This window comes from Mycteria americana, chromosome 7 (assembly GCF_035582795.1).
Source record: "Mycteria americana isolate JAX WOST 10 ecotype Jacksonville Zoo and Gardens chromosome 7, USCA_MyAme_1.0, whole genome shotgun sequence".
In the NCBI taxonomy this organism is placed as follows: Eukaryota; Metazoa; Chordata; class Aves; order Ciconiiformes; family Ciconiidae; genus Mycteria; species Mycteria americana.
Genome location: NC_134371.1, coordinates 70,315,851 through 70,340,810, shown reverse-complemented (window position 1 = coordinate 70,340,810; position 24,960 = coordinate 70,315,851). Strand labels below are relative to the sequence as shown.

The following is a 24,960-nucleotide window of genomic DNA, read 5'->3' as shown; positions in this document are numbered from 1 at the left end:
TGGATGAAGGCATGATTTCTTGTATTGCAAAATGCAGAGTTTTTAATTTTAAAGTGTGGTCTAGTGTTCAGGCGATGTGTGGTCTGGTGGGAGGAAACAGTCTGCTACGCTCTCCCCTGTCCTTCCCCAGCCTCCACTCTCTCTGGAAACTCCCTTCTCAGCTGTCCTTTCTTCTGGTTCCTTGACTGTCTGCAGCTGCTTGGGCTGCCCTGTGCACCTTCTGCTTTGCTCTGCAGCAGGCCTGCCCCGTGAGCTCGGAAGGGCAGGAAGGGCAGAGTGGCAGTGGGGAGCAGCAAGGCCAGTGGAAGGGCTGTGGGAAAGGGGGCTCAAGCTCCCCTCTGCTGGCAGGGACAGGCTGGACAAATAGTGTCCTCCAGGCCTGCTTGTCACCTGGAGTCTTCTCTGGCTGCCATGCCAGGGATGGGGTCTAGCTGCACAGGCGGTCGCCCAAGCAGGCAGCAAAAAGCAGTAATTGCGGAGTGCAGCAGTAGTGCAAGACCGTAAATTAAGTCAAAAACAGTGGGAGATGATTTGGGGCAAGACAGCCTTTGCCCAGTTTGGGAAAGGGTAGCTTGGGATTGCAGACATTGATCCTTGCTCCTTTCAGTGGCACAAAACTTCTCATTTTCTAAAGAATAGGAACCTGCCACGTTAGTACAAAACACGGGTGCAGCAGCTCAGGCTGCTGGGGGTGCCTGCCCAGGGACAGACCCTGGGGCACCGAATTCGGTGAGGGCATTGCCGTTAAATTCCCAGGGGGCGGGAATCGACCCTGGTGTAATTACAGAGTCCATGGGAAGCAATTACCCGTTTTACATGAACAGCTGAGTATTATTCTTCCTGTGTGTGCATATTTTACATGAGCAATTTACCACCTATTTCTGAATTTTTGAATGTTACTGTCAAGCTTATAGCTATTTCATACACACACCTGAGCTCCCCGCTAGGCAGGTGAGGGAAGGAGGGAGAGTAGGCAGGGCAGGCAGAACTGTCAGAGCTGAAAGCTGGTCATGCATCAACATTTCTGCTTAAATTAGTCATGCCAGATGCCAGAATGGCAACACTAGAAATGTAGTCAGAGCGCCAGTGCACGATGAGAAGCAGCACAGCAAGTTTTCTTCTCGTCACCATGCTGATTTCCCTTCATTGCTTGGGAGAGATAGCATCTTTAATAATAACCCTGTAAAACAGCCTTAACACTAACACAGTTCTCAATAGGACTAATGTTTTGATTATTTCTTAATAGCATCAGATGGAGCTTTCTTGGCAGAAGGAACAAGAACACTTGATGTGCAGAAGGCAGCAGAACAAGTGGTACGAGAAGGGCAGATGGTAGGGGAGAGACAAGCACTTGAGAAGGAAGATTTTGTTGCTGAGGGAGGAGATGCTCGCGCTGAAGAGGCAGGAGGAGAAATGGCACGAGCGGGAGATTTGCCACCCAAGGAAGACACCGTGGCTGTGCTGCAGGCAGAGGGTCAGCTTGCGGTGGAGGAATCGGCACCTGAGGAGAGCGCCATGGCAGAAGATCCCAGAGGAGAGGGGACAGGGAAGGGAATGGAGTCCGGCGCAGAGGCGGCACTCGGGGAGCAGGAAGTTCTGATGGAGGGGACGGAGAGCGAGGCAGCACTGGGGCAGCAGGCACCGGGGGGAGAGGAGCCGTCCGGGGCAGGGGCACTGCTGGGCAGGGAGGCAGACGGAGCAGTGTCCGAGGGGGAGGAGGTGGCTGGGGAGGTCTCTGAGGGAGAAGAGGCCGTGGAGGAGGCCTCCGAGGGAAAGGAGGCTGTGGGAGCAACAGGGCCTCCAGTGAGGGAGGTGGTGGGTGAGACGGTGTCGGAGGCAGAGGAGGCTGCGGAGGAGGCAGGTTTTGCAGGGAAGGGCATTGTGGCGGGTGCTGTGTCTGAGGGAGAGGAGGCTGTGGAGGATGCCAGCTTGACAGAAGAAGGGATTGCCGGGGTAGTTGGCCCTGAAGGAGAAGAGTCTGTAGAGGAAGCTGTTTCTGAAGGGGAGGAGGCTGTGGAGAAGCCTGGGGCTCTCCTGGAAACATTAGGGGATACGAAGGTTTGCACAGGAGAAGCAACGCCTGGAGGAGAAGGCTTTGTAAAGCCAAATGAGTTTTCCCAGCTGGAAGCATCAGGGGAAGAGCGGGTGGAGATGGGGAAAGCTGCCATAGGAGCAGCAACATCTGAGACTGGCAGGGCATCAGAGGTAGGAGGGAGCTGTCTCCTGAGAGCAGAGGACGCCACGGAGGAGTCTGTGGAGCCTGGCAAGGGTCCCGTGTTGCAGGTAGCACCTGGATTAGAGGCACTGGTGCATGCTGGAGGGGATCCCGTAAGTGAAGGGTCATCTCAGTTGGAGGAGACCACAACAGCGGAGGAGGAGGAGGGCTCAGCAGAAGCACTTTTGAGCGGAAACCCATCTCTAGGCAGCAAAGCAAAGACAGAGGGTGCAATGGAAGAAAACCCTGATGGAAGGGTGATGGGAGTCTCTGCGGAGATTGCCAGAGCAGAGTCAGGAGGCGGAGAGGAGGTCGCGGGTGGAGCAGCAGGTCCGAGAGAGCTGGCAGCTGGGATGGAGGGATCGCTGGAGCGTGCTGAAGAGAGAGGGGAGGAGAGGCCTCCTGGTGCGGGGGCGGTGGGTGAAGCCGCACCGCCTGCCCCAGAGCTGTGTGTGAGCAGGGCGGGGGAGGCAGGGGCGGTGGCCGGCGCTGCGGCGGGCGGCCCGGCAGGGCGAGGGGCTCTGGCTGAGGCAGCGGCAGGGGAGCCGACGCCGGTGGGGGAGGCGGCGAGGCAGGAGGTGGTGGCTGGGGATGGCGGGGTGGGCGACGGGGCGGTGGCACAGGAGGGGGTGACAGGAGCAGCGTGGGGGGCACAGAGCGGTACAGGGGCGGCAGCAGCAGAGGGGGTGTCAGCCGAGGAAAGAGGGGCAGCCGGGGAGCCTGGGAGGGACAGGGAAGGGGCGGCCGATGGAGCCGTGGCCTGCGGGAGAGGGGTGAACCAGGAGGCAGTGCTGGGGTGCGAGGGAAGGGGGCCAGTGCCAGCGGGGGCCGAGGGCCAGGGCGAGGCGGAGTGGGAGTGGGGCACGGCGCGCCGCGTGTCCCCGTGGCATGGAGAACCACGTGGAGCGATGTCCCTTGGGGAGCAGCCGATTGCAGAAACCTCCCCGAGCACCCCTACCCATGGGGATGGGGGAGCAGAGCCGAGGGGGAGAGGGTCCGCAGGAGGTGAGGGGCTGTGCCCGGGCACCCAGCCGCGGCTGGCAGCTCCCGGGACAGGAGCAGTGGGGGGCAAGGATGGGCCACAGGAGGGGACAGAGCAGGCGGGAGTTAAAGCCGAGGGGGAACAGCCAGGCCTCTGTGAAAACAGGAGAGAGAGGGAGGTAGCGGGTGTCTCGGAGAGCGCATGGAGCGCTTCTGTGGCCAGGGAGCAGAGGAAGGACAGTCCCATTGGAGGGAGCCCAGGCGCCCTGGGAGCTGCTGATGCGGGCGAGAGAAGCGGCCGTCCTCGTGAGGTGAGTCCTGCGTGGGTCGGGTGCTGCCCCCCGGCCCGTTCGAGTCCCCAGACTGGTCCCTGTCAGAAGCAGCGGATGCACCACTTCGTCCCGTTTCTTACACTTTCCTTAAGTATCGTCTGCTGGTAGGTGGGGTAAGGGCTGATAAATCCTTTTGGGTAGCAGCTTCTGCGTTCTTTCCTGTTCCCGAAATCTCGTTGCAAATATCTTTGCTCTGGCGCTAATGCTCCCAGCCCCTCAGTCGTCTCGCCCCTCTGGCTGCGCAGAGCAGCTCCCGCCGCCCAGCGTGCCGCTCCGCTGCCCGGCACTGGTGGCAGCGGGTGAGCCTCGGCAGCACCCGCTGGCACCCGCTGGCTCCGACGCTCCAGGTCAGTGGCAGCGCCAGGTTCTCTGCTTACTCTGGCATCTGCTTGTAGGAAATCTGTTACACCAGTATCTCAGCAGCTCAGAGTTCAGCACGTTTTCTGTAAAGCTAATGTTTTTTTCTCGTTGTTTCGTAGGCTGTTGTGAACCCAGACGCAGTTGTCGTGCCCTCGGTACAGCCCCAGGATGGGGAAGAAACTCTCCTCTAAGCTTTTCCTGCAGCTCCTTCAGTGCTGTGTCCTGCAACATTTACACAAATCGCTGTAGATTTGTGCCGGTTGGGATGTTCACTCCTTTATTTTACTCAGTACCACGACCATCTGTCACGTTTTACTAGAGCAGCTTCTCAGTGTGCAGCAGACGAATGAAATAAGCCTGTATATGCCAGCCCAGGAAACAGCACTCCTTGGTAATTATGAAGACAATAATCGCAAGGATTGTTGCACAGCTGTCGTGCTTGTTTTTCCCAAAACACAGAGAAATATTGGACTTGCTGAACCTCCCCTCCGCCCCCAGGCACCGCCTGCTTCTGCTGGCTGGCGGGAGGGAGATAGAGTGCCGTGCGTGTTTCCGCAGGACAGAAGTTTGTCTGTACAGAGTGCCCATGTTTGACTGTATCTGTATCGATGTACTGACGGCATTTTTCTGCGTGTCATTTGCCTTTCTGAACTGCAGACTCTTCACTGTGAGTTGGGGCCGTGTCTTCGTTGCTGTGCATAGGGCACTTGCGCACATTAATGCTGATAGTTGATAATAATAATTGATTCTGATAAGAGCATCTGGGGGTGTTCAGCAGAGATGCGGAATGGCAGGATCACGGGGGGGATGGTGGCTTCACACAGGGGATTTTAGCCTGGGGGGCTCCTCCACCCCGCGTTACAGGCAAGGGAGCCCTGCAGCATGCACGGGTGCCCCGTGCTGCCGGGCGGGTGGCGCGCAGGGGGGGCTTCTCTCCTCAGGGATCCAGGCTTGTTTCTGGCCACGCTTCAGGGCGTTCTTGGGACTTCGAAACGTTGTTGAAAATTGTTAAATCAGAACAATTCTAACTCATATTTATAAACGAATAAAGCCTGCCCTTTTGCGTTTGCTGGTGTCAGTCAGGAGTAACTCCCTGGGCCCGCGGAGTCGTGCTGAAGCTGCAGGGGTGGTCAGTGTCAGGCTGGTTCAGCCCGGCGCTGGCTGCGGTCTCCGCTGCCAGAGCCTCCCTTCAGCTCTCCCGCGCCCCGGGGCTCCCTGAGACGCTGCCAGGCGGCGGTGGCGGCCGGGCTGGGTGCACAGCAGCCTGGCAGGCGTTGCCCGGTGGCTGCCGGATGCTCTGCCCCTCCGCAGGGGGACTATAACTGCCTTCTCAGGTCGGGGAGGGGAACTGAAACGAGCAGGATTTTGAGTGCGCTGTTACTGTAAGGCACTTAGGATCAATATACACGGGATAGGATTTTTAAATGTGATCAAGTAATGCATGTTTGTTCCCTCCTCTACTAAAGACAGTTGCATTCATATTTGCAGTCTGGATACCAGGAAGTGCTCTGAAAGAGAAAAGTAGACAAAAAAGAGTAATAATAGCTTTACAGTCCCCAGCAGTTTAAACAAAAGCATGCGTCAAGTGATCCCGAGTGGTGAGGCTGAAATGTTTATTCTGTGCAAGATATGCAATATTTGCTTAAAAGCACATATTTGCCTTTGGACCATTCAGCAATGGTCTTTTCCGTTTAACCAGGAAATGTCCATAAAATCAGAAGTGGCTTATTCGCTGGACCAAGACATTTTCAATGTTGTTCAATATAAGAAAAGTACAGTAAATAGATAATCAGTGTTTACATACTCTACAGTTGAATATACCTGGTATGTGAAGTGTTCAGAATTTAAATGCTAAGGACCTGTTGTGGTTTAACCCCAGCCGGCAACTAAGCCCCCCGCCCCCCCCAAGCCGCTCGCTCACTCCCGCCAGTGGGACGGGGGAGAGAATCAGAAGAGTAAAAGTGAGAAAACTCATGGGTTGAGATAAAGACAGTTTGATAGGGAAAGCAAAAGCCGACACAGGCAAAGCAAAACAAGGAAGGCATTCCTTCACTCCTTCCCATGGGCAGGCAGGTGTTCAGCCATCGCCAGGACAGCAGGGCTCCAGCACGCGTGACGGTGACTTGGGAAGACAAAACACCATCACTCCAAACGTCCCCCCTTCCTTCTTCTTCCCCCAGCTGTTATTGCTGAGCATGACGCCATACGGTGTGGAATAGCCCTTTGGCCAGCTGGGTCAGCTGTCCCGGCTGTGTCCCCTCCCAGCTTCCTGTGCCCCCCCAGTCTCCTCGCTGGTGGGGTGGGGTGAGGAGCAGAACAGGCCTTGACTGTGTGTCAGCACTGCTCAGCAGGAACGACAACAGCCCTGGGTTATCAACACCGTTTCCAGCACAAATCTTCGGATAGCCCCATACTAGGCCATCTTGTGCATAGCCCCATACTAGCTACTATGGAGAACATTAACTCTACCCCAGCCAAAACCAGCACATTCTCCAGCCCTTATTCCATACCATGTACGTCATGCTCAGCTCCCACACTACCCAGTACGTTCTTACCACCCACCACCGCCCTTCCTTTCCTTTGATACAATACCCTGATATCATTCCCTTAGTCTGTGGACCACCCCTGTGAAATGTCTGTAAAATGTCCACTGAGTTCATTCAGTCCGTGACTTTGGGCTCCATCTGTCGCGGTGGTCGCTCTGGACAGGAGAGGCCGTGTGTTGCGTGGAGTTACTGGGCACCAAAGCCAGCTGAGGCTGGGTCACTGCTGCACTTGCACTGCTTCTTGTGAGGCTTGTCCTCCCTTGGTTCAGGTGGTTCCTGCTGTAGTCGTGCCCATAACACACTGCTCAAATCATGGTTTACAACAATTTAAAGGTGTTTCCATTACAATCTCCCCCCCGGTCCCTTTGGACCAGACCATCGGGTTTAACATTGCAATGAACTCCTCCCCTTGCCCCTGCTCCCGCTTGGACTTCTCCACAGGCTGCGGTCCCTTGGGGGTGTACCTGCTCCCAGGGGAGCCTCATCTATGAGCCACGGTCTCTCCAGGGCTCTACCTGCTGCAGCACAGACTTATGCACAGCCACAGTCGCTTTGAGGTGCCCCTGTTCCAGCATGGCCTTCTCCATGGGCCACCATGCCTTCAGAGATAGACCTGCTCCAGCGTGGCCTCGCCCACAGCCACAGTCCCTTCGGAAGTAAACCTGCTCCAGCACGCCCTTACCCACGGCTGCAGTCCCTCCAGGGGCGTACCTGCTCCGTCGTGGGCTTGTCCACGGCCACACGCTTTGCGGTGCTCCAGCACGGCCTCATGCACAGGCACTGATGTGTCGAGGTGTACCTGCTGCAGCGTGGGCTTATCCTTGGGCCACAGTCCCTTCAGAGGTATACCTGCTGGGGCACAGGCACAACCACGGCCGCAGGCACTTTGAGATGTACCTGCTCTGGTGCGGACTTCTTCATGGCCACAGACACTTCGGGGTGTCCTGCTCCCACGTGGACTCAGCCACAGGTCACGGTCCCTTTGACCCAAGGGCACACCGGAGTTCCAGCCTGCCCAGTGCAGCAGCGCAGAAGCAGCAGGGATGCCCTGGCCATCGGCCAGCCCCGGCGCACGGCCATCGCTGCTGTCCCACCGTTCCCAGGCACAGCAGTCAGATGATCAGCAGCACAGCAGCACGGCAAGCAGCGAAAGCAAAAAGCGGCCACCCACGAGCACCAGACGCTAAGGTACAGTAAGGCAAGCACGCCCCACGGCCAGCACAGGAGCCTGCTGATTAATAGCTAAACAGCAATAACAGCTATAAATTCGATCTAGCACATTCCAATCAAGCCTGTCGTTATCTCAAACCCTTCGAGCCCCACGTTGGGTGCTAAAACCAGCAGAGGACCTTCTCCAGAGGTTTGTTGTATTCATACAACAGTCCGTATACATATGCACACCTGCACATTTACTTGGGTCTATAAAAAACCCTGTACCACTCTGTGTATTTCCTTGAATTTTTGCAAGTGATGCCATTGTAAGAATAATGCTTGCCAGTCAAGTAGGGCCTGGTCTTCAGTATTTATCTCTGCTTTCTAACTGAATGAGTAATGTTGGGTCGAACATTTGTGCCGCTAAAACTGCAGGTGCCCATGCAAAGCAAATGCCTGTGGCTTGTGAGCATGTGACTGTACCAAAGCCATTTACAAATGCACGCTCGTACACGTGGGTTGCAATTCGAGTGTTCTAGATGAACAAAGGCAGAGGGAGGAGTGCAGGCATTTGCCTTAGCAGGGATTCCCTGGAAGGGTCAGGGTTAAAACTAAGGCTGTACTTGGGCAGGTCATGAACCACACTGGCTTATTTGACATTTAGCTGCTTTACTGAGCACAGGATGAAAATACAAGCGATAAGAGGTTTCATTCGTTGTTTGCTGGCAAGTGCCGGAGTGATCTGCAGAGCATCTCAAAATACTCTTAAATAATACTCTTGCTCCGCAAATCGAGAGCACCAGGAGCGACGTCCCCACTCCAGCGCTGGCTCTGTGTTGTGTTAAGGGAGCTGCAGCCACGCAGGAGCCCCGAGCAGCCCTGTTCTGCCCGAGGGACAGGTCCCCTCTGGGCTACAGCCCTGCCCAAGCGCTTCCTTCGAGGGGCTGCTCTAACGCGCGTGCTGAGCGATGGGAGGGCAATGCAGCGGTGGGACGGCGGAGCCCCCCGGGCAGCGCTGCCACTGGGGCTGCCTGGGGGACAGGTAGAGCGCAGGGCTGGCTGGTAGAGCGCAGGGCTGGCTGGTAGAGCGCAGGGCTGGCAGGTGGAGCGCAGGGCTGGCTGGTAGAGCGCAGGGCTGGCTGGTAGAGCGCAGGGCTGGCAGGTAGAGCGCAGGGCTGGCAGCGGTCTCTGAACCAGGTTTCTCCTCTTGGTGCAGCCTCTCGACAGCCACCAGCCTCCACTCCCAACACTTCAGCCAGGAGGGAGGGTTCTTTCCTTGTGGGTAGAAGCTTCCTTTAAAGAAATCTGGCATTCAGAGCATGCTGAAGAGGATGAAGTGGCAGTATGAGTTTGCAGCAGCAGCAGACGACTTAACTAGATCCACTTCAGCCTTTTAGAAAAGAAGACGAGTTGGTAAGCGAGAGGCAGCTGAACTCCCAAGGCACTCTTGGGTTGCAGAAGACCTGGGGCATCAGGGAAGTCCCAGATGAACACTGCAGTAGTGATTGTAAGGAAGTGGAAAGCTGACAGTTCATTATTTAAAATACTTAAACTGTTTATAAATGGCACTCATGCGTATGATATTAGCAATTGGGGAAAGGAATCCTTTGGTTAGAAACATGCCGGCTCATACAAGTTCTTGTATTCCTCTAAAAAACCCCACACTTCAAATACTCTGGTTTTACATACTGGTAGAAAAAAAATCAAATTTCCCAAGAACACTCCATAATTTCTGAGCTCATATCATATTGCTGAGACCATCTGTTTTCTCTCATGCTTCTTTCTGACAGCCAACCCAAACTGGTCTATGATTCTATGATTCTATGATTCTATGATTCTATGATTCTATATTTACAGGAGCGATACAGGCGAGGTTTGATCTGTGGTAGGGAAACAGCCCTTACCCCATCCTGACAGCTCACCCCCCGCGATGTACCGGACGGTTTCCCCTACTCGCGTACTCCCCTTTCCCCTCGCTTCTTTTGCCCGCCGGCAGTGCCGCAGGCAGGGACCGCACGGCCGGGGCGCGACGTCAGCCAGATTGGTGCCTGCGACGCTGCGTTACTGTTCACCTCTGGCTCCTTCGAGGCAACTGATTTCTAAAACAGTCAGAGGACTAGAACCAGCTATGGAATTGAGTTAAATTTGGCAATTTCAGCTTCAGAGCACTGCTCTGCTGCTGTTGGTTTGGCTGGTAAAGATGTACCATTTGTGTGCTTTCAAAATATGGGCACGCCTGTAATCTGAGCAGGTGGAATTCTGGTAAGAAGCAAACCCATCAAAATGGATAATGTTACGGTTTTGGAAATGCTACCCATGCTAATTTCTGCCCTCCTATCCAGTGCTAGATAGTAATTAACTTCAAAGTGAAAAAATGTGGGTGGCACTTAGGGAAAAACAAGATGTGCACCAAAAAAAAAAAAAGGAGACTAGTTATTAAGCTGAACATATGTGAGAAAAGCAAACTATCTAACAGCGTTGCCACTGGCAAAACTAATTTTTGGCTCGTCACGAAGGCTTTTTTTAACTCCCTAAACTGTCAGGTGTTCGCAGTAGCTTGTCACTGGATGCTGATGATTGCGCCTCAAAAGCGTCATTACTGGCTTACAGAGCTGAAATCGTGCCTTGCGGCATTACGCAGGCTGAACAGACGCATTTCACCAGCTGGAAAAACAATGCCAGCTGTGTACTACGGACACGGCACGAGGAAGGTTGTTCGAAGTCCAGCCCCTGGAAGCGGGTACCAAGCCTCTGGCATCGCTGGCAGGGATGGGACGTAAGACGGTTGGCAGGGATGTAAGATGGTGATCTTCACAGCCCTCGCCCGGGCAGCGTGCAGGGGGGAGCACCTTGCAGGCGGCGCCTGCGTCTGGCTGAGACAAGCGCTCGTCCGACGAGGTGGGTTTCTCTGGCCGGCAGTTTTCTGTAGTGTTTTGTGGGCTCAGCCGTGCAAATCAAGCGCGATGACCGCTCTGCCTGCCTGGCGGGGCCGTGCCCGCCGAGGCTCCCGGGGGACCCTGCCGCGCCCTGGGCTCGCCGCAGCCACCCGGGCAGCGGCCCGGGCCACCCTGCAGGAAAACGCCCCCGGCCCGTGGCTGCCCCCAGGCCAGGTCTCTGCTGGCCCAGCCCCGCCGCGCGGCCGGGCGGCACAGCCTCTGCTGCGGAGACGCTGGACTCGCTCCTGGTTGGGGTGCAAGCACTTGTCTGGTTGGACACCAGTTTATCTTAACCTAGATCATCTGTTACGGATATGTTAAACAATGTGAAATAGTGCTACAGCTACCAGGCACTGGCTGGTCTTAAAAGCAGGCAAGAATCCTTGGAGTGTCTCATGCTTTATAAATATTTCAGTGTGCTGGGCTCCTTGGGCTTCTCTGGGAATGGCACAAACTAGTTTCATTCCCGCAAACAACTTTAGAGCATGTTTTATTCAGTAATTTACATTTTTCAGAGTTTTCATTTGTATTAATAACTGATCACTCCTATGAAACATGCTGTCCCCCTAAGCCTGATGTTTCTTCTATAGAGACCAATTAACTAAGACATTGTTTTCTTCAAGGAGCCAGTAAATTTAATTACTAGTAAAATTATTTGCAAGCAGTTGGCCTTGTAAAGAGCTTTCTAAACTATAAAAGTTTTGCCTTCACAAGCTTTCTGATTTTTTTTTGTTGTTTCCACATGTCTGCTTCTGACACTTTCCAAGGAAGTGCTCAGAGACCACGCCAAGCAGCTCAGGTATGAGCAAGCACATAGAGGTATTAACACAAATGAAATCTGCTTTCCTTGCTCTGTTTTCTGCTCTCTAAACTAGTTTAGTTTCTGGTTTTCAGGTACAGCTGCTGTGTTAATGAAGAGTCATCGCATGGTTGTTTTTAGCAAGGGAAAGAGACATAGTGCAGAGGTATTTGTAAGAAAAAATCCTGTTTACAAGGAAACAATGCTGGAACTGATTTTTCAGATGCAACAATTGGTCCTTTCTGCCCCGTTAGTCTCATACCAGTGCAAAAACCAAGGAATGAGCTCTGGTCTGCGCCCACCCCTCCCTCCTTCAGCTTATTCCCTACCTGTGCTTCGGTAGCTCTACCACGTGAACCAGCTGGCCGGTTCGGCAGTCAGGTAGGGGATTTGCATCAGCACCCCAAATGCACCTTTTCCCGTCTGCTCTGCGCGTCTGTCCTCAAAGCATGCCAATCTCCCGTGTCGCTTCTACTTCTGGAAAGAATAGGACATATTTCCTCCAGTTACAAAGAAATCTGGCTGCTGTTTTGTTGCGGTTTGCAGTGCGGGCATTGGATGGGTACGGCGGGAGGCCAGCAGAACGGCCGGGTTCAGCGTGTGTTGGTAGCGTCGTGTTTGACCTGGAGGGTGTTAGCACAAGGTCACAGCTGTTTGTTAGCAATGAACTGGAATTTGTTCAGGGAACGCCTCCTTTTTTTCCTCCCAGTGATTTATCTGAGTGGGCAGAATACTGATCTCAGTGTGTTCTACGCTCTTCTTCTGCTTTCAGGAACCAAAAAGGGGAAATGATCAGGAGGATGTTTTTAACCTGGACAAACCCTGGCTGTTTGCACTCTGCCACGCGGATGTGCCTGCGCCTCACCTGGGATGCCGCAGGGCCAGAGCGTCCTTGTGCAGGGGCACCTCCTGTCGCATTGGCTCATCCCGCTCCAAGCCATAAGTTCCACAAATCCTATAGCCATAACGGGAAATATTCCTGCCAGACAAGGCATTTGCAAAATAACAAAGCTAATCATTGGTTCGAAAAGTCACCATGATGACCGATGATCTCCTTTGATCCATGGGAAAGACTGAAGCTTCCTCTTGCTCGTTTTTACTAGAGCTCTTACTGCTTTGACATGGCGTCGCCCACGTCGTGACGCTGACTTACTGCTAAAGCTTTGCAAAGATGGGGTGGGGAGTTCTCTATGGATTTTTCCAGACGCACACTCAGAGCAAATGCTCGCCATCTCCGAAAGCCGGACAGTATCCAGGGCGGTGCAACGGGCTGTCAGCAGCTCCGTCCGGCGTCAGCAGTGTTTGGTCCCCTGAAACGCTGGTCTCACCCCGGATGCTGCACTGATGCTTTCGGTTTTTGGCCGCATTGAATTCCTCAGTTCCACAACATGTAGGTGTGAAACTGAGAGGGCCGTCTGGTCACAAAAACTGGCTCGGCCTTGGGAGGAAGAGGCTGCCGTGACGCGTGTTGTGGGATTCAGAGGTAATGACAGTGTTTGTGAATAGGAGCGTCAGAGCTTTCCGAGTTCTGCCACAAAAAGGAAGAAGCGTGGGTCACAGAGAAAGAGCTGAAAGCAAGAGCAGTGCCTCGCAAGGCCTCACACGAAGCTCGACGTAAAAACGCGTGCCCCTCGGCAGGTCGGGGCGGTGGCTCCGCGTCGGCCCGCAGTCGGCGGCGAGGGCGCAGCGGCTGGCGCTGGCCGGGGAGCTGGTGCCGGCCGTCGTCAGCCCGCCCTGGCCGGGCGCTGGGGCAGAGCGGGAGCGGGACGGGGTGCTCCCCGTTTTTCGGTTTTCCCAGCTGCGCTTCTTATGGGGGTCGGGGGATTCCATACGGGGTCCCACAAGTCCTGGAGTGAGCCGCAGCCCAGACCTTTCTGTGTACTTCTTCTAACATTTCCGTTAGCCCAGCAGAGTGCTGGTGTCAATGAGGCTGCGACCGAGACCCGAACCAAACGGAACAGCAAGTAACTGCTGGGCGGTACCAGGGGCTGGCAGCAGGTCTGCAACACTTGACCCGCACTCCCCCACTGAATTTTTCAGAAAGTGAAACAAAACAAATGAAAAAACACCTGTAGACCTTGCTAAGTGAAATCTTCCCATTTTTATTGCTTCAGGATTGTGAAATTAATGACACGCACAGAAGGTGTGAGTCGGTAGAGCCTACTACGCATTTGTGTCGCACTGCACGGTGCCTCGTCGCAGACCTTGGCTCGGGGAGCATCGTCGTAAGAAACCAGCATCCCGAATCACACCCACAGAGCAACGCGCCGCCGGCGTGGACGCTGATTTCTGCTCAGCCAGGTGCGCTCAGTCCTGTCAGTTCTGTCGCACTTTCATCACTCGGTTCTGTCTCGATTTCTCCTCAGTTGTGTCTTTGAATCCAGTTAAGGAATAATATTACAGCAGGATCGCTTGCAGCTAGATTTTGCTAATTTGAAAAAAGACCGCAGAAAATAACAGCATAATTAACTCTGTAATTGCTTCTAGAAGAAGAGTCCAAGTTCTCCTGCTCTACCTCTTTTTTTTTTTAAATTCCAGTGATCAGAGCTGCTGCTGCAAAGCCGGTCACGGCCCGCGCCCAGCGCACCTAGCCCAGCGCGCGCTAGATGGCACTCCGCTCCGGTTTTGCTTCCAGTGGGAAACGCAGCTCTGCACTGTGTTAAGGTTATCATATCTGTGACACAGTTTTGCATATTTTCCTTCTGGTTTAAAGTTTGCTTTGGAGTACCTGTGTTGCTTTTTGTAAGCAGATGTCTGAACGAAACCTTACACTCTTTGGGAAAAACAATCACTCAAACCAAAACAGGAAAGTGGATAAAAACCAACAAGTGTCTGGAAGAATACAATTAAGACGGCCACCCAAATATCTCTTTATTCTCAGCGAGCAGGAAAGTATCCAAACATCAGGGCTCTGAGGAGCTGCAGCCAGGGGCTGCTGCGCTGGGGACCCGCGCGAGCCCATGGCGGTGAAAATGAGACACGGGACGTGTCTGGGACTGCGGGGGACTCAAAAACGAGACTAGATCTGGTCCCACAGCTGGGAGCAGGAACAGCTTTGCCTCCATGGCAGCCTGGACGGTGGCGGGGAGTGACAGGCTGCTGCTCTTGATGGGGACTGGGCTGGCAGCTCCCGGCCCCTGCCGGGCAGGGAGGGCTGATGATAGCCCCAGCCGCAGCGCAGGCCGGGGGAGCAACAACTTGCCTCGGAGCCCTGAACTGTAACAGATGCATTTTTACTTTCATCTCCTCAAATTATTAATGCTCAAGATGAAAGTGCAGCGTTCCTTGTGGACATTCACTTCGTTAAAGAATAGATGCACACCACCAAAAAAAGACAACACTCAAGCAGGTCAGCAGAGAAAGATGCTGGAGCAGAACTTGTGACGGGGACATTTGCCATCACCAAATAAAGCTGTTCGGTTTAGGGCTCTTCAGCATAACACTCGATGCCCGGGAGCTGGGCTGACACGGCGAGAACTGTTGCTGCCGGTTGCTGGCGAGCCTCTGCCGGCGGACGGTCCGTGCTGTCAGCTGCTTTCTTCAAAGCTGCCGCTGCTGCTGCAGGAATGAAACCTCATGGTGCTCATGGGATCTGACACGTAGCCTGCAAGATGCAGAGAGAAGTTCACGTGTGGCTCAGCATGGCAGTGGTTCTCCCCCACCTTTCCCTGCAGTGGCAACGTCCACAAAATAATGTGCGTATCGTTTTGAGATTAATAGGCACAGACCCTGCTGGTACCTTTTTGCTGTCTGCAAATCTCCGTTCAATATCATCTGCTGAGGAAAAATCTAAATAGGAACTAAACAGACCCTGTCATTCATGCAATGAATTCACAATAATCAGGCACAAAGAATCTTCGGTGACTGACATAAAAACATGAATCTCAATGTTTTAATAACATGGTAGACGTTTGCCATTAAAAAAATACCTTTTGCCCTTTTGACTAGAGCTTTGGAGGGCTCAAAATAAGTATTCTGGGAAGGGTTTTTAAAATATTGGAATTCTTGACGCTACAAAACAGAAAGCAACTGCTCTTGCCTGGACTGTATTTCCCGTGAGCTGCTCCAACCATGCCAAAGAAACCGTTTCTCCCTTCACAGGGTGTCACTGGTCAGCCGCTCCCACGCTTCTCACTTGACCGTACTAACACTAAAAATCCAGTGGAGCCAACTCACATTTCTTGGTAACTGGGCATTGTACAGAGATGCTCAGATGCTCAGGAACCAAGAGAGCAGAGAAGCTAGAAGACGAAAACTTTCTGGGGCACAGGGTGGGGTGGGAGAAGGGTTAGAAAACTTTGCTAAGGCTTCCGAGTGCCAGACTCCTATTGCCGAACATAAAAGACACACAGCCGCACAAAATTCAGGCTCTGGTAACTACAACAGAACTGACCACGGCACCCCTAAGCTGTCATCCGTGAGCAACCTTGGCTTATCTCCTAAGGATGACACACTCTGCTTTGAAAGCTGGCAGCAAGGCTTTCCTTCAGGGCATCTCACTCCTGTCCTAAACACGCTGGGCCTCAACGCTGTGACCGCTCTCGCGCGTGCTGAACGTGCCCTGTGAGGCGAAGGTAGCGCGCGCCAGCGCTGCAGCCGAGGCCGTGGTGCGTCGCTGGCCCTGTGAGGAGCGACGGCCTGTGACGGGGCGCGTCACAAGAGCAGGACGTACTCTGAGGACCTCTCCAGCCGTGGTGACGACGCTTTGTGCCGTGCCGCCATACGCTGACCACGCTGTGGGAGACTGCCCGCGTGCTCCGCCGTCACTTCCATTTGCCCTACTGCTGCCACACAGCGGGCAACCTTCCCTTTAATAGGTGCTTTCATGTTGCCGACCCCCTTGACCGTATCCTATGCGTTGCTCTTTTCCGTGTAGTGCCTGTGAGCTTCGTACCGGCCAGGATTAAGACCAGGAGGCTGCTCGGCTTGCCTCACTCCCGGGTCCCCCCTTGCCCGCCAGCGACGCGTCTCTTCCCAGGCGGAGGGTGCCCTTCCCAAGTGCCGGGAGGGGTGACGCTGTGCCACGCCGCGGCCTGGGCTTGCGCTGCACGTGAGTGCGCGCGCTTCCTCGCGTTGCAGGACAGCTGCTGCGCTGCAAGCCTTGCCCGGGCCGTCTTTGCCGTTGGGAAACTTTGGTGGCAGTTGCAGCAGCATCGTGAGCTTGTCTGCCGGCGTCTGAGAGCTGCAGTGAGCGAGGAGAAGCCAAAATCAAAGTTAAACTCCATGTTTACACCCATCTTAAATTTCAGAGGACGTACGGTTTTCTTTGGGCGTTGTGTATCTGCCTCGTATGATTTCAGTGCTTTCAACGTGCTGTTTGCCTCACAGGTTGTGAAACTTCCCGTGAAGAGCAGGTCCTTTGCTTTCACCGAAGAAATCAGGGCTGTGTTTATTTGTAAAATTCCTATTTTCAAATACACTGAATGAAGAAAATTGTTGACTATCAGAAAGGCTCTTGCAGGAATGGGAGCAGGGTGCTTTTGGGCCTTTTATTGAGAAAGGAAAATAGTGCATGTATTCTTTATTGTTTACAGACTGCAAGTAAAAATGAGGGTAATGGAAAGCATTAGGCAAAAAGCAAATAGAAAGAAAAAAGATCAAAATGGACCTGAATGCAGAGAGGCAGCAGTGAAATTGGTTTATGTGGCATAAATAAAGAGTGCAAATATTTGCGATCATTAGACCAAGCACTCTAATAAAAAGGGCTCGGGGCTTTCTGTCTTGCGGTGTGCCGCTATGCATTGCAATGGCTTGATCGCTCTGCTGGGATCTCGAAGCACGGGCTGCGGTCCGAGCAAGGGGTGGCTGGGCTGCAGAGCGCTGTGGTGGGGCTCCAGGGCAGCTGGGTTTGGGGCTTTGCAACAAGGGACGGTGATTCTGCTGTCCTTGCGATACACATCCTGGTGACACCGCAGGACTCGCCTTCGAGCTGCACAAACCTGCTGAAATGACGTATGTGGCAAGGAGCAGCTTCTCCAGCCCTGTTGTGACTGGCAGCCAGGCTCTTCGGGTTCCTCTGTACCGCCCTGGCTTTTCCCATTGCCACCTGAGTCAGCGCAAGGCTCAGCTTGGCCGGCTCTTGGCTGGGATCAGGCCGTGCTGCACCATGGTCCGGGCATCCTCCCCGGCAGCGGGGAGGGCGGGCGGGCCACCTCCCTTCCCACTGGCATGCTCTGGTTCCCTTCTGTGGAAGCTGCAACTCAAGGGACAGGTGTATTTGAAAATAAATCTCGAGGTCTCATGAGTGGAGTCTGAAATCACTCCTTAATCCCACAGCTTACGTGTAGCCGTGGAGAGTCTCTTCTCCACCAGCCCTTCGTTCCCGTGTGTCCCTTTTTAATACAGACTTGAGAAACCCTTTCCAGTCTGGCCTGGGTGGTCTTTCTCTAGGAGTTCACTAAGCATTTCTGTTTCGTTCTTGTTTTCTTCCTCCTCGAGTTTTCCAGTTGCCAGGTACCTGCTGAAAGCTGTGCCCCAAGGAACTGCTCTCTGCAGCTGTGGAATCTGCATACAACAAGCGATAACAAAGTTTTTGTTCTTTTTTTCCGTTTCAGAGGTCATTACCTCACTGCTCGTTATGACAGCACCGCTGCTGTTAGCGACGTACTCAGTAAATATTTATACGACCAGGTTTTCTCTTTCTCTCACCCAGTGTGCTCAGTTCAGAGGAGAGGAGGGAGGGCAAGAGTCATGCTGAGGCCAGGGAAAAACAGCAAAGGGACGAGTTGATGAGCTTCCGATGTGTGCTTCCGGCAGAACAAACCGCTGAATTCCCCTGGTGACAAAACAGGTCGGAAAGCGGCAGGAAAGGGAGCGGCTGCCAGGAGAGGAGAGAGAAGGCCCCGGGCAGGGGAGAGCAGCAAACCCTGCATGAGAAGGGCAACGCTGTGAAGTCAATGGCTCCACTCAGCACAGCCGCCATTTGAACGTACTGAAAAACCTACGTAAGCATAGAGCGTAGAGAAACCCACCTGTTTTCCGTGCATGTTCTCAGGTGTGCCTTGGAGAAACGGAGACTTTACGAGCACAAACCCCCTCTGCTCGCAGCAAGCACAGAGACACCTTCCTGCTGGGCGCTCCCGAGGCAGCGACCGCGGTGTACCTGAGTCCTTAGAAGTCCGTGTTGTCCGTCAAAGCCCAGCCCCACTCCTTGGTTCTGAGGACGTTGCTGCCATTCTCCGCCACGCCAGTCTCACGGCTCCTGCCATTTTTGCTTGCCTCCTTTGTCCATCGCGTGGCAAAGTCTGACAGGAGTATTGATGAAAAAACCCGGCTTTCAGAACAGCCGTGGCTGGCACGGGCAGCGCCAAAGCCTCGCTCTCGGCCTGCTCTGTGGCACTGCTGTCAGAGCGTGTCAGAGTCTGGTTTTGCATCTGGTGTCGCCGGCTGCGCTGCAGTGCTCTGGCGTGGTGACCCCTCTAGCAATGGCTTCGGAAGACACCTTCTTGCATTGCTCTCTCCAGGGCTTCCACGCCTGCCCAGGGGGTGACGAGATCCAGAACATCTGCCTGGCTCCGGGCAGATGGTAGAAGCGTGGTCTGTGGTGCTGTCGTCAGGCAAAGGTAACCGCGGATGCTGTGCTGAGGTTCGCTCAGCAAACACAGCAGCCACAGCGGAGGGGCCCTGGCCGTGTGGCAGCGCTGAAATGGGGCGGTGACGTCCTGTTGAGGTGGCCCTGGAGCAGCTTAGGACGTTCAGGCACAGGGATCAGCGGGTGCTGGCGGAAGGAGCAGCACCGTGGGACAGCAGCTGGAGGCTTTCCAAAATCACGCACTCAGGAGGTGTAGTCCCGCTCCAGTACTGCTGCACAGAAAGTTACTGAGCTGGGATGTACTGTTGTTTCACACCTGAGCATAAAACACGTACTACCCCGACAGCATGTACTCAACTGCCGCTTCACCCCAGCGGCAGGTCTTCCTAGGACGCAGCAGCTGAGCCTAGTGTGAACGAAGATTGGCACGAAGGCGAGATTAAGACTCTGACCTTCAGATCCACACCAAGAAAGAAAGATTTACCCAAGATGTCTGAATACCGTCTGCTTGGTACCACCCTAACGCCAACTACATTTTCATACGCTCTTTATTTTAAGGTTTTATTTATGCTGCTGGGTTAAAAACAGCTCTAAGCTGGTAACCATTCTATGCTTGGGAAACCGTAAAGAACCAGGCAGTGAGTTCGTGAGCCATTTAGAAAGGGTGGATGAGAAACAGGCTCCCAAGGACCTGCCTGCAAGACAAGACCCGAGCAAAGGCCGTGTAGCAAAGGAGGTTTACTGGGGATGACTGCAAAGCGTGCCCGAAGCGCACCCGGCTCCGAAGTGCTTGGGGCGCACGTGCAGCGACAGCAGCCGTGAGCTGCAAGGAGCACCGGGTGAGACCTCGCCGGCTCCGGCTGACCGCAGCCAGCGGCCTCCGCTGTACACTAGTTTTCTCATGAGACTTTTTGGTACCTCAGGAGACTGTAGCTCTGCACTGGTTAAGCACGCCGAGATGCTCAGAGGAGTATTCTGCATTAACTCACCGTTTTTGTCGATTGGTGGGTACTGGAAGTTTCTTCTCATGTCATCCAAAGACAGGCCTGGAGAAGGGTGTTGCCCAGTGCTGCAAATTAGATCGGAGGTGTCAGTTTAGATAAGACCGATAAAGTCACATCTCCAGACCATAAGAACTTTTTCTACAGAGTTGGCAGGAAAAGTAACATGAAATACATCAGCCTGATGCCCAGCCACTAGCATTTGCAGTACGCAAAAAGCACGAAAAAGTTATGAAGCAAGAACATGAATCACATGCACGCTCACATTTCATCCCTTCTCAAAGCGACGTCCCTCAAATACACTGTTTGGGGCTTCACAATTGTCTGTATGTAGCTACTTCAGAAGCAAGTCTAGGCATCAGTCCAGGATCATTGTCATGTATTTTATGCATCACTGCTAACAGATTCCTGCAAATAAGTTTCTCTGGCAAGGAAGATCGCTGAGTTATCTTCCAGTCATTGACCACAACCCCTGTCCCGCCAACAGGTTGTTTATCCCCGATCCTAAGGAGCTGTCACGTACAGCACTGTCCTCTACCCGCTCTTCTCAGGTTACTGGCAGACAGAAACCGAGCGCATACAAAACCAAGAAGCCCCAGCCTTCCTCATTTAGCCCGTAGTTCATTTATTTCCAAGGAGCTGCCAAAAGAATAAAGCAAGGGATAATGGTTACAGTGACACAGCTGATGGCACAGGGAAGCAGAGTAGCACACAGAGGTGCTCCAGAACCGTTTAGAGATGACGGAGAGCCCACATCTATTTGGCCATATCTGATACTTGATTGGGGGACTAAAGAAGGCCTACTGGATTTAAGCCCTCCGTGAAAATAACATCTGAGTGTTGTGCTTTAGAAAGAGGCTCTTTCATTTGGCCTGCCTTCACTGGGTATGCCCACGTAAACCTTGAGAAGCCTTTTAATTGAAAATACCATCAGCCACGGTTCTCGGGCTTTGACGCTTTTCACGGTGCAGGCAGAAGGCACAGTACTAAACAGAACTTTATATCAACTTAATTAGATGCTGTGGTTATTATTTATCTCACAATATATAAAAACCCAAAGGTCTGTCACCACTAGACTATCTAAACTTAACAGTGTATTCATGGCTTCTGGCCTCTTTTGAGGAGTCACTAAGGTATTCTCTCTGCTGATCTCTTTGTGCAGTTTTGGCAGGATAATAGGATTAGGCTTGCTGAATTCCACTAACTGCAAAGTAACGTGACATCAGCTTCACTTACTCTTCAAATATTTTTGCTGGCAAAACTGATCAATCTAGCTTTTCAACCTCTAAAACGTGAAGTCATGAAATGGAAGGGGTGACTCAGTGAATCGTCCAAGCGGCAGAACACGCAACATTGACACCAGATGGCAACGGCAGGACACAGGCTGGTTGTTTCAGGTTTCCCTGGGGCTTGTCTGCTTTTCTGCCCCGAACCCAACTATCACTCTACCACTGATGCAAGTGCCGGGAGGCTCAGGACAGCTCCCACGGCTCTGGCTTTCCCAGCTTAAGACACATCTTTAAGAAGGACAGACGGGCGCGGGTTCCCTATGGTGGCACTGCTTGTTGATGCCTGGAGCGAGCACCGTGCCCCGCGGGAGGAGGCTGGGCAGCTGCCTGGCAGGCTGGAGGGGGAGTTCAATGAGGTCCAGGTGTACCCTGAAGGAGCAGGGAAAGCTCACCCCAGCTCAGCCGGTACCTCAGGAATATTGTTTCTGCCCACCTTTTCACCACCCTGTCCTTCTCCGTGCTGCTCCTGACTTCCCTCTCGCTGGACCATTCACCTCTTTCCGCACTCTGCTCCCTGCCATCCCAAAGAGCTGTCCCTCCTCTGCGCTGCACAGCCGCTCCACACCCACCCACCCACCCACCCAGCCGCTCGCCCTGCTGCCAGCACAGCTGCCTGTGTGCCTGGGAATGGAAAGCCCTTTGCGGGCTGACCCGCAATGGTGTGGAACGTGTATACGTTTACTACAGCACTTGCATTATTGAAGCTCATTCATAATTAAGGACAAGAAGCCCTTCTTCAGGCAGAGGAAAACAATAAGGAGGTCTCTTTTGGGAAAACACTGTCCAGTCAGAGGCTGAGGCAAGAAGCCAGTGAATGACTGGCTGGCAAATCTGCATCTGAAAGGACTGCAGAAAGCTATTGCAGCATCTGCAGGCTGTGGGAAGAGCCAGGAGGTCTCCAGGGGAAGCAATAAAACATACACTTTGCTTGAATTCTTAGTGCGGCATTCACGGAGTAACTCCCGATGTGTTAGCCAAGAGAGACGGGCCCGAGGCCAGCCACGCTGCCGAACGGGAGGCGGGCAGCGCCGGCTGTGCCAGGGACACCTGCCTGCAGCGGCAGAGGAACCACAGCGGCCGTCTGTCCTACGCGAGGATGTCCTCAGAAAGGAGAAACTCCCAAGCGAGTTACTTGGCCTCTTTGCCTTTGGAGCAGCTCAGAACAAAAACAGCAGACAGGAATCCTCTGTTTTTGTAAACATGAAAAAAAAGATGGAAGAATCGCTGCTAATGAAGAGCTGTTGGGAGGAGAACTGTAATACAAATCTGTGATAAATAACACACCCTGCTCTGCCGTGACCCTGACTTTAGGAGAAGGCAGAAAATCTTGAAATCTGATTATTCTTGGAACAGCTAACTGAACCCCATTCACGCAGTCACTTTGCCATATGTTTTTTCTTTAAATTTCTTGTCAGTTGGGTAAGGGTTTATGTTAACCAACCAGAAGAGCTGAAACCCTCTTCAATAAATTGTTTAGCCACTTCTCTAGGCATTAAGTCTGGAAGGGGAAGAAATAGCTGCTTGGAAACAACATGAAAAAAGCTTGGAAAGAGTGAACTTTCTCTTGACAACAAATTTAAAACTTTTGTCTAAGGGATAACTCAGCTTTTCACAGAATCACAGAATCGTATGGGTTGGAAAACACCTTTAAGATCATGGAGTCCAACCATAAACCTAACACTGCCAAGCCCACCCCTACACCATGTCCCTCAGCACCACATCTACACGGCTTTTCAGTACCTCCAGGGATGGAGACTCAACCCCTTCCCTGGGCAGCCTGTTCCAGTGCTGGACAACCCTTTCAGTGAAGTAAAATTGCCTAATATGCAGTCTAAACCTCCCCTGGCGCAACTGGAGGCCATTTCCTCTCGCCCTATCACTTGTTACCTGGGAGAAGAGACCGACCCCACCTCTCTACACCCTCCTTTCAGGCAGCTGTAGAGAGCGATGAGGTCTCCCCTCAGCCTCCTTTTCTCCAGGCTGAACAACCCCAGGTCCCTCAGCCGCTCCCCATCAGCCTTGTGCTCCAGACCCTTCCCCAGCCCCGTTGCCCTTCTCTGGACACGCTCCAGCCCCTCAATGTCTCTCTGGGAGTGAGGGGCCCAACACTGAACACAGCATTCGAGGTGCGGCCTCACCAGTGCCCAGTGCAGGGGACGATCACTGCCCTAGTCCTGCTGGCCACGCTATTTTTGATACAAGCCAGGATGCCATTGGCCTTCTTGGCCGCCTGGGCACACTGCTGGCTCATATTCAGGCGGCTGTCAACCAACACCCCCAGGTCCTTCTCTGCCAGGCAGCTTTCCAGCCACTCTTCCCCAAGCCTGTAGCGTTGCATGGGGTTGCTGTGGCCCAGGTGCAGGACCTTGCACTTGGCCTTGTTAAACCTCATATTACTGGCCTCGGCCCATCGATCCAAGGATTTTCTTGTCCTCTGTTCTGTGAGAAAAGGTGGTTTGTAAGAGACCGAGCAGGCACTTGCCATCAATCCAAGAGGACAGCTGCCTGGTAGAAAGCACACTAGCGTGAAAGCTGGAGAGAAACCACCCAGGTGGTGGTGTCTGCTGTGGGACCATTGCTTAGCCTGGAGAAAGAGAGCTGTTAGCAGGGGAGAAGGAAAGGACGTCTTTCAGCTAGAGGAAATAAGCCCATCAAAATGCCTTGATTTTCTGCAGCTGCTTCCTGAACAGACCAAGTTTCCCTTGCAAACCCACGCTAAGGCATTAAAAGCAGGGTGCTGCATCCCGTGATCCCACCCGTACACGTACGCACATCCGTGAGAACTGAGCCACACGCCAGCTTCTTGCGTCTGCGGTGGCAGTGCTACTTTCGTGGGCTCTGCAGCTAAGCCCCAGAGCCGGAGCACGGCAGAGCTCTGCGGTCCTGCCCGTCGCCAGTTACAGCCCAGCACCTCGCGAGAGATCCGAGCGTGTCAGTCTCTGCGGGACGAGACCCAGCACGGACTGATCCGCGGCAGGAACCGTCTCTCCTGCTGGCCTGGAGGGACGGCGTCCAGCCCGGGACGGTGCCTTTCCAGGGCAGACCTGCGGCACTGCTGTGAAATCCCACCCGGGCGGCTGCAGCTTCGCAGCCCCGGCCTCAGCCCCCGCCGCCCCGGTCTGCAACCGGCTCGTGGAGGGCGGGAGGAGATGCTGGGTAGCACTGCGCTGAGGACCGTCCCCTCGAGGGCCTGCCTGCGAAGAGCCGCGGACAGACAGGCTGCCAGACAGCTGGACGGACGGGTGATCTCCCCGCTCCTCCCTCCTTCGCCGCTCCCCAGGCCAGGAGCTGGTGCACACTGGAGGAAGGGGCCCCAGCTGCCCGCGTGGCGCAGGTCTGTGCGACGCAGCCAAGCCAGCGCGCCTACAGCAAGCGCTGCTGGGCAAGGCGTTACAGCAAGCGCTGCTGGGCAAGGCGTTACAGCAAGGGCTGCTGGGCAAGGCGTTACAGCAAAGGCTGCTGGGCAAGGCGTTACAGCAAGGGCTGCTGGGCAAGGCGTTACAGCAAGCGCTGCTGGGCAAGGCGTTACAGCAAGGGCTGCTGGGCAAGGCGTTACAGCAAGCGCTGCTGGGCAAGGCGTTACAGCAAGGGCTGCTGGGCAAGGCGTTACAGCAAGCGCTGCTGGGCAAGGCGTTACAGCAAGCGCTGCTGGGCAAGGCGTTACAGCAAGGGCTGCTGGGCAAGGCGTTACAGCAAGCGCTGCTGGGCAAGGCGTTACTCCTGTGCGCGGGACGGGTGTGCACGGAGCTCCCGGCGGCAGCACGCGGGGGTACGCCCAGCTGGGGAGCGAGGCTCTGCCTGCACCCACCCAACAACTG

The 24,960-nt window shown here is 54.1% G+C and overlaps 3 protein-coding genes across 4 annotated transcripts in view; 1 reads left to right on the top strand and 2 right to left on the bottom strand.

Moving 5' to 3' along the window:
* ERICH3 (glutamate rich 3) overlaps nucleotides 1-4,278 on the top strand; it is a 45,260-nt gene extending 40,982 nt beyond the window's left edge. The window contains exons 16-18 of the mRNA XM_075508994.1: nucleotides 1,247-2,559; nucleotides 2,779-3,507; nucleotides 4,008-4,278. Of these exons, the coding sequence (XP_075365109.1) occupies nucleotides 1,247-2,559; nucleotides 2,779-3,507; nucleotides 4,008-4,079 (2,114 nt within the window). The 3' untranslated portion in view covers nucleotides 4,080-4,278. The remainder of the gene's footprint in view (nucleotides 1-1,246; nucleotides 2,560-2,778; nucleotides 3,508-4,007) is intronic.
* Nucleotides 1-24,960, bottom strand: part of ACADM (acyl-CoA dehydrogenase medium chain) — a 769,283-nt gene that overhangs the window by 315,073 nt on the left and 429,250 nt on the right. The window lies entirely within an intron of this gene.
* TNNI3K (TNNI3 interacting kinase) overlaps nucleotides 14,849-24,960 on the bottom strand; it is a 101,839-nt gene continuing 91,727 nt past the window's right edge. The window contains exons 24-25 of the mRNA XM_075509002.1: nucleotides 19,842-19,921; nucleotides 14,849-14,925 (exon numbers count right to left, since the gene is read on the bottom strand). Of these exons, the coding sequence (XP_075365117.1) occupies nucleotides 14,849-14,925; nucleotides 19,842-19,921 (157 nt within the window). The remainder of the gene's footprint in view (nucleotides 14,926-19,841; nucleotides 19,922-24,960) is intronic.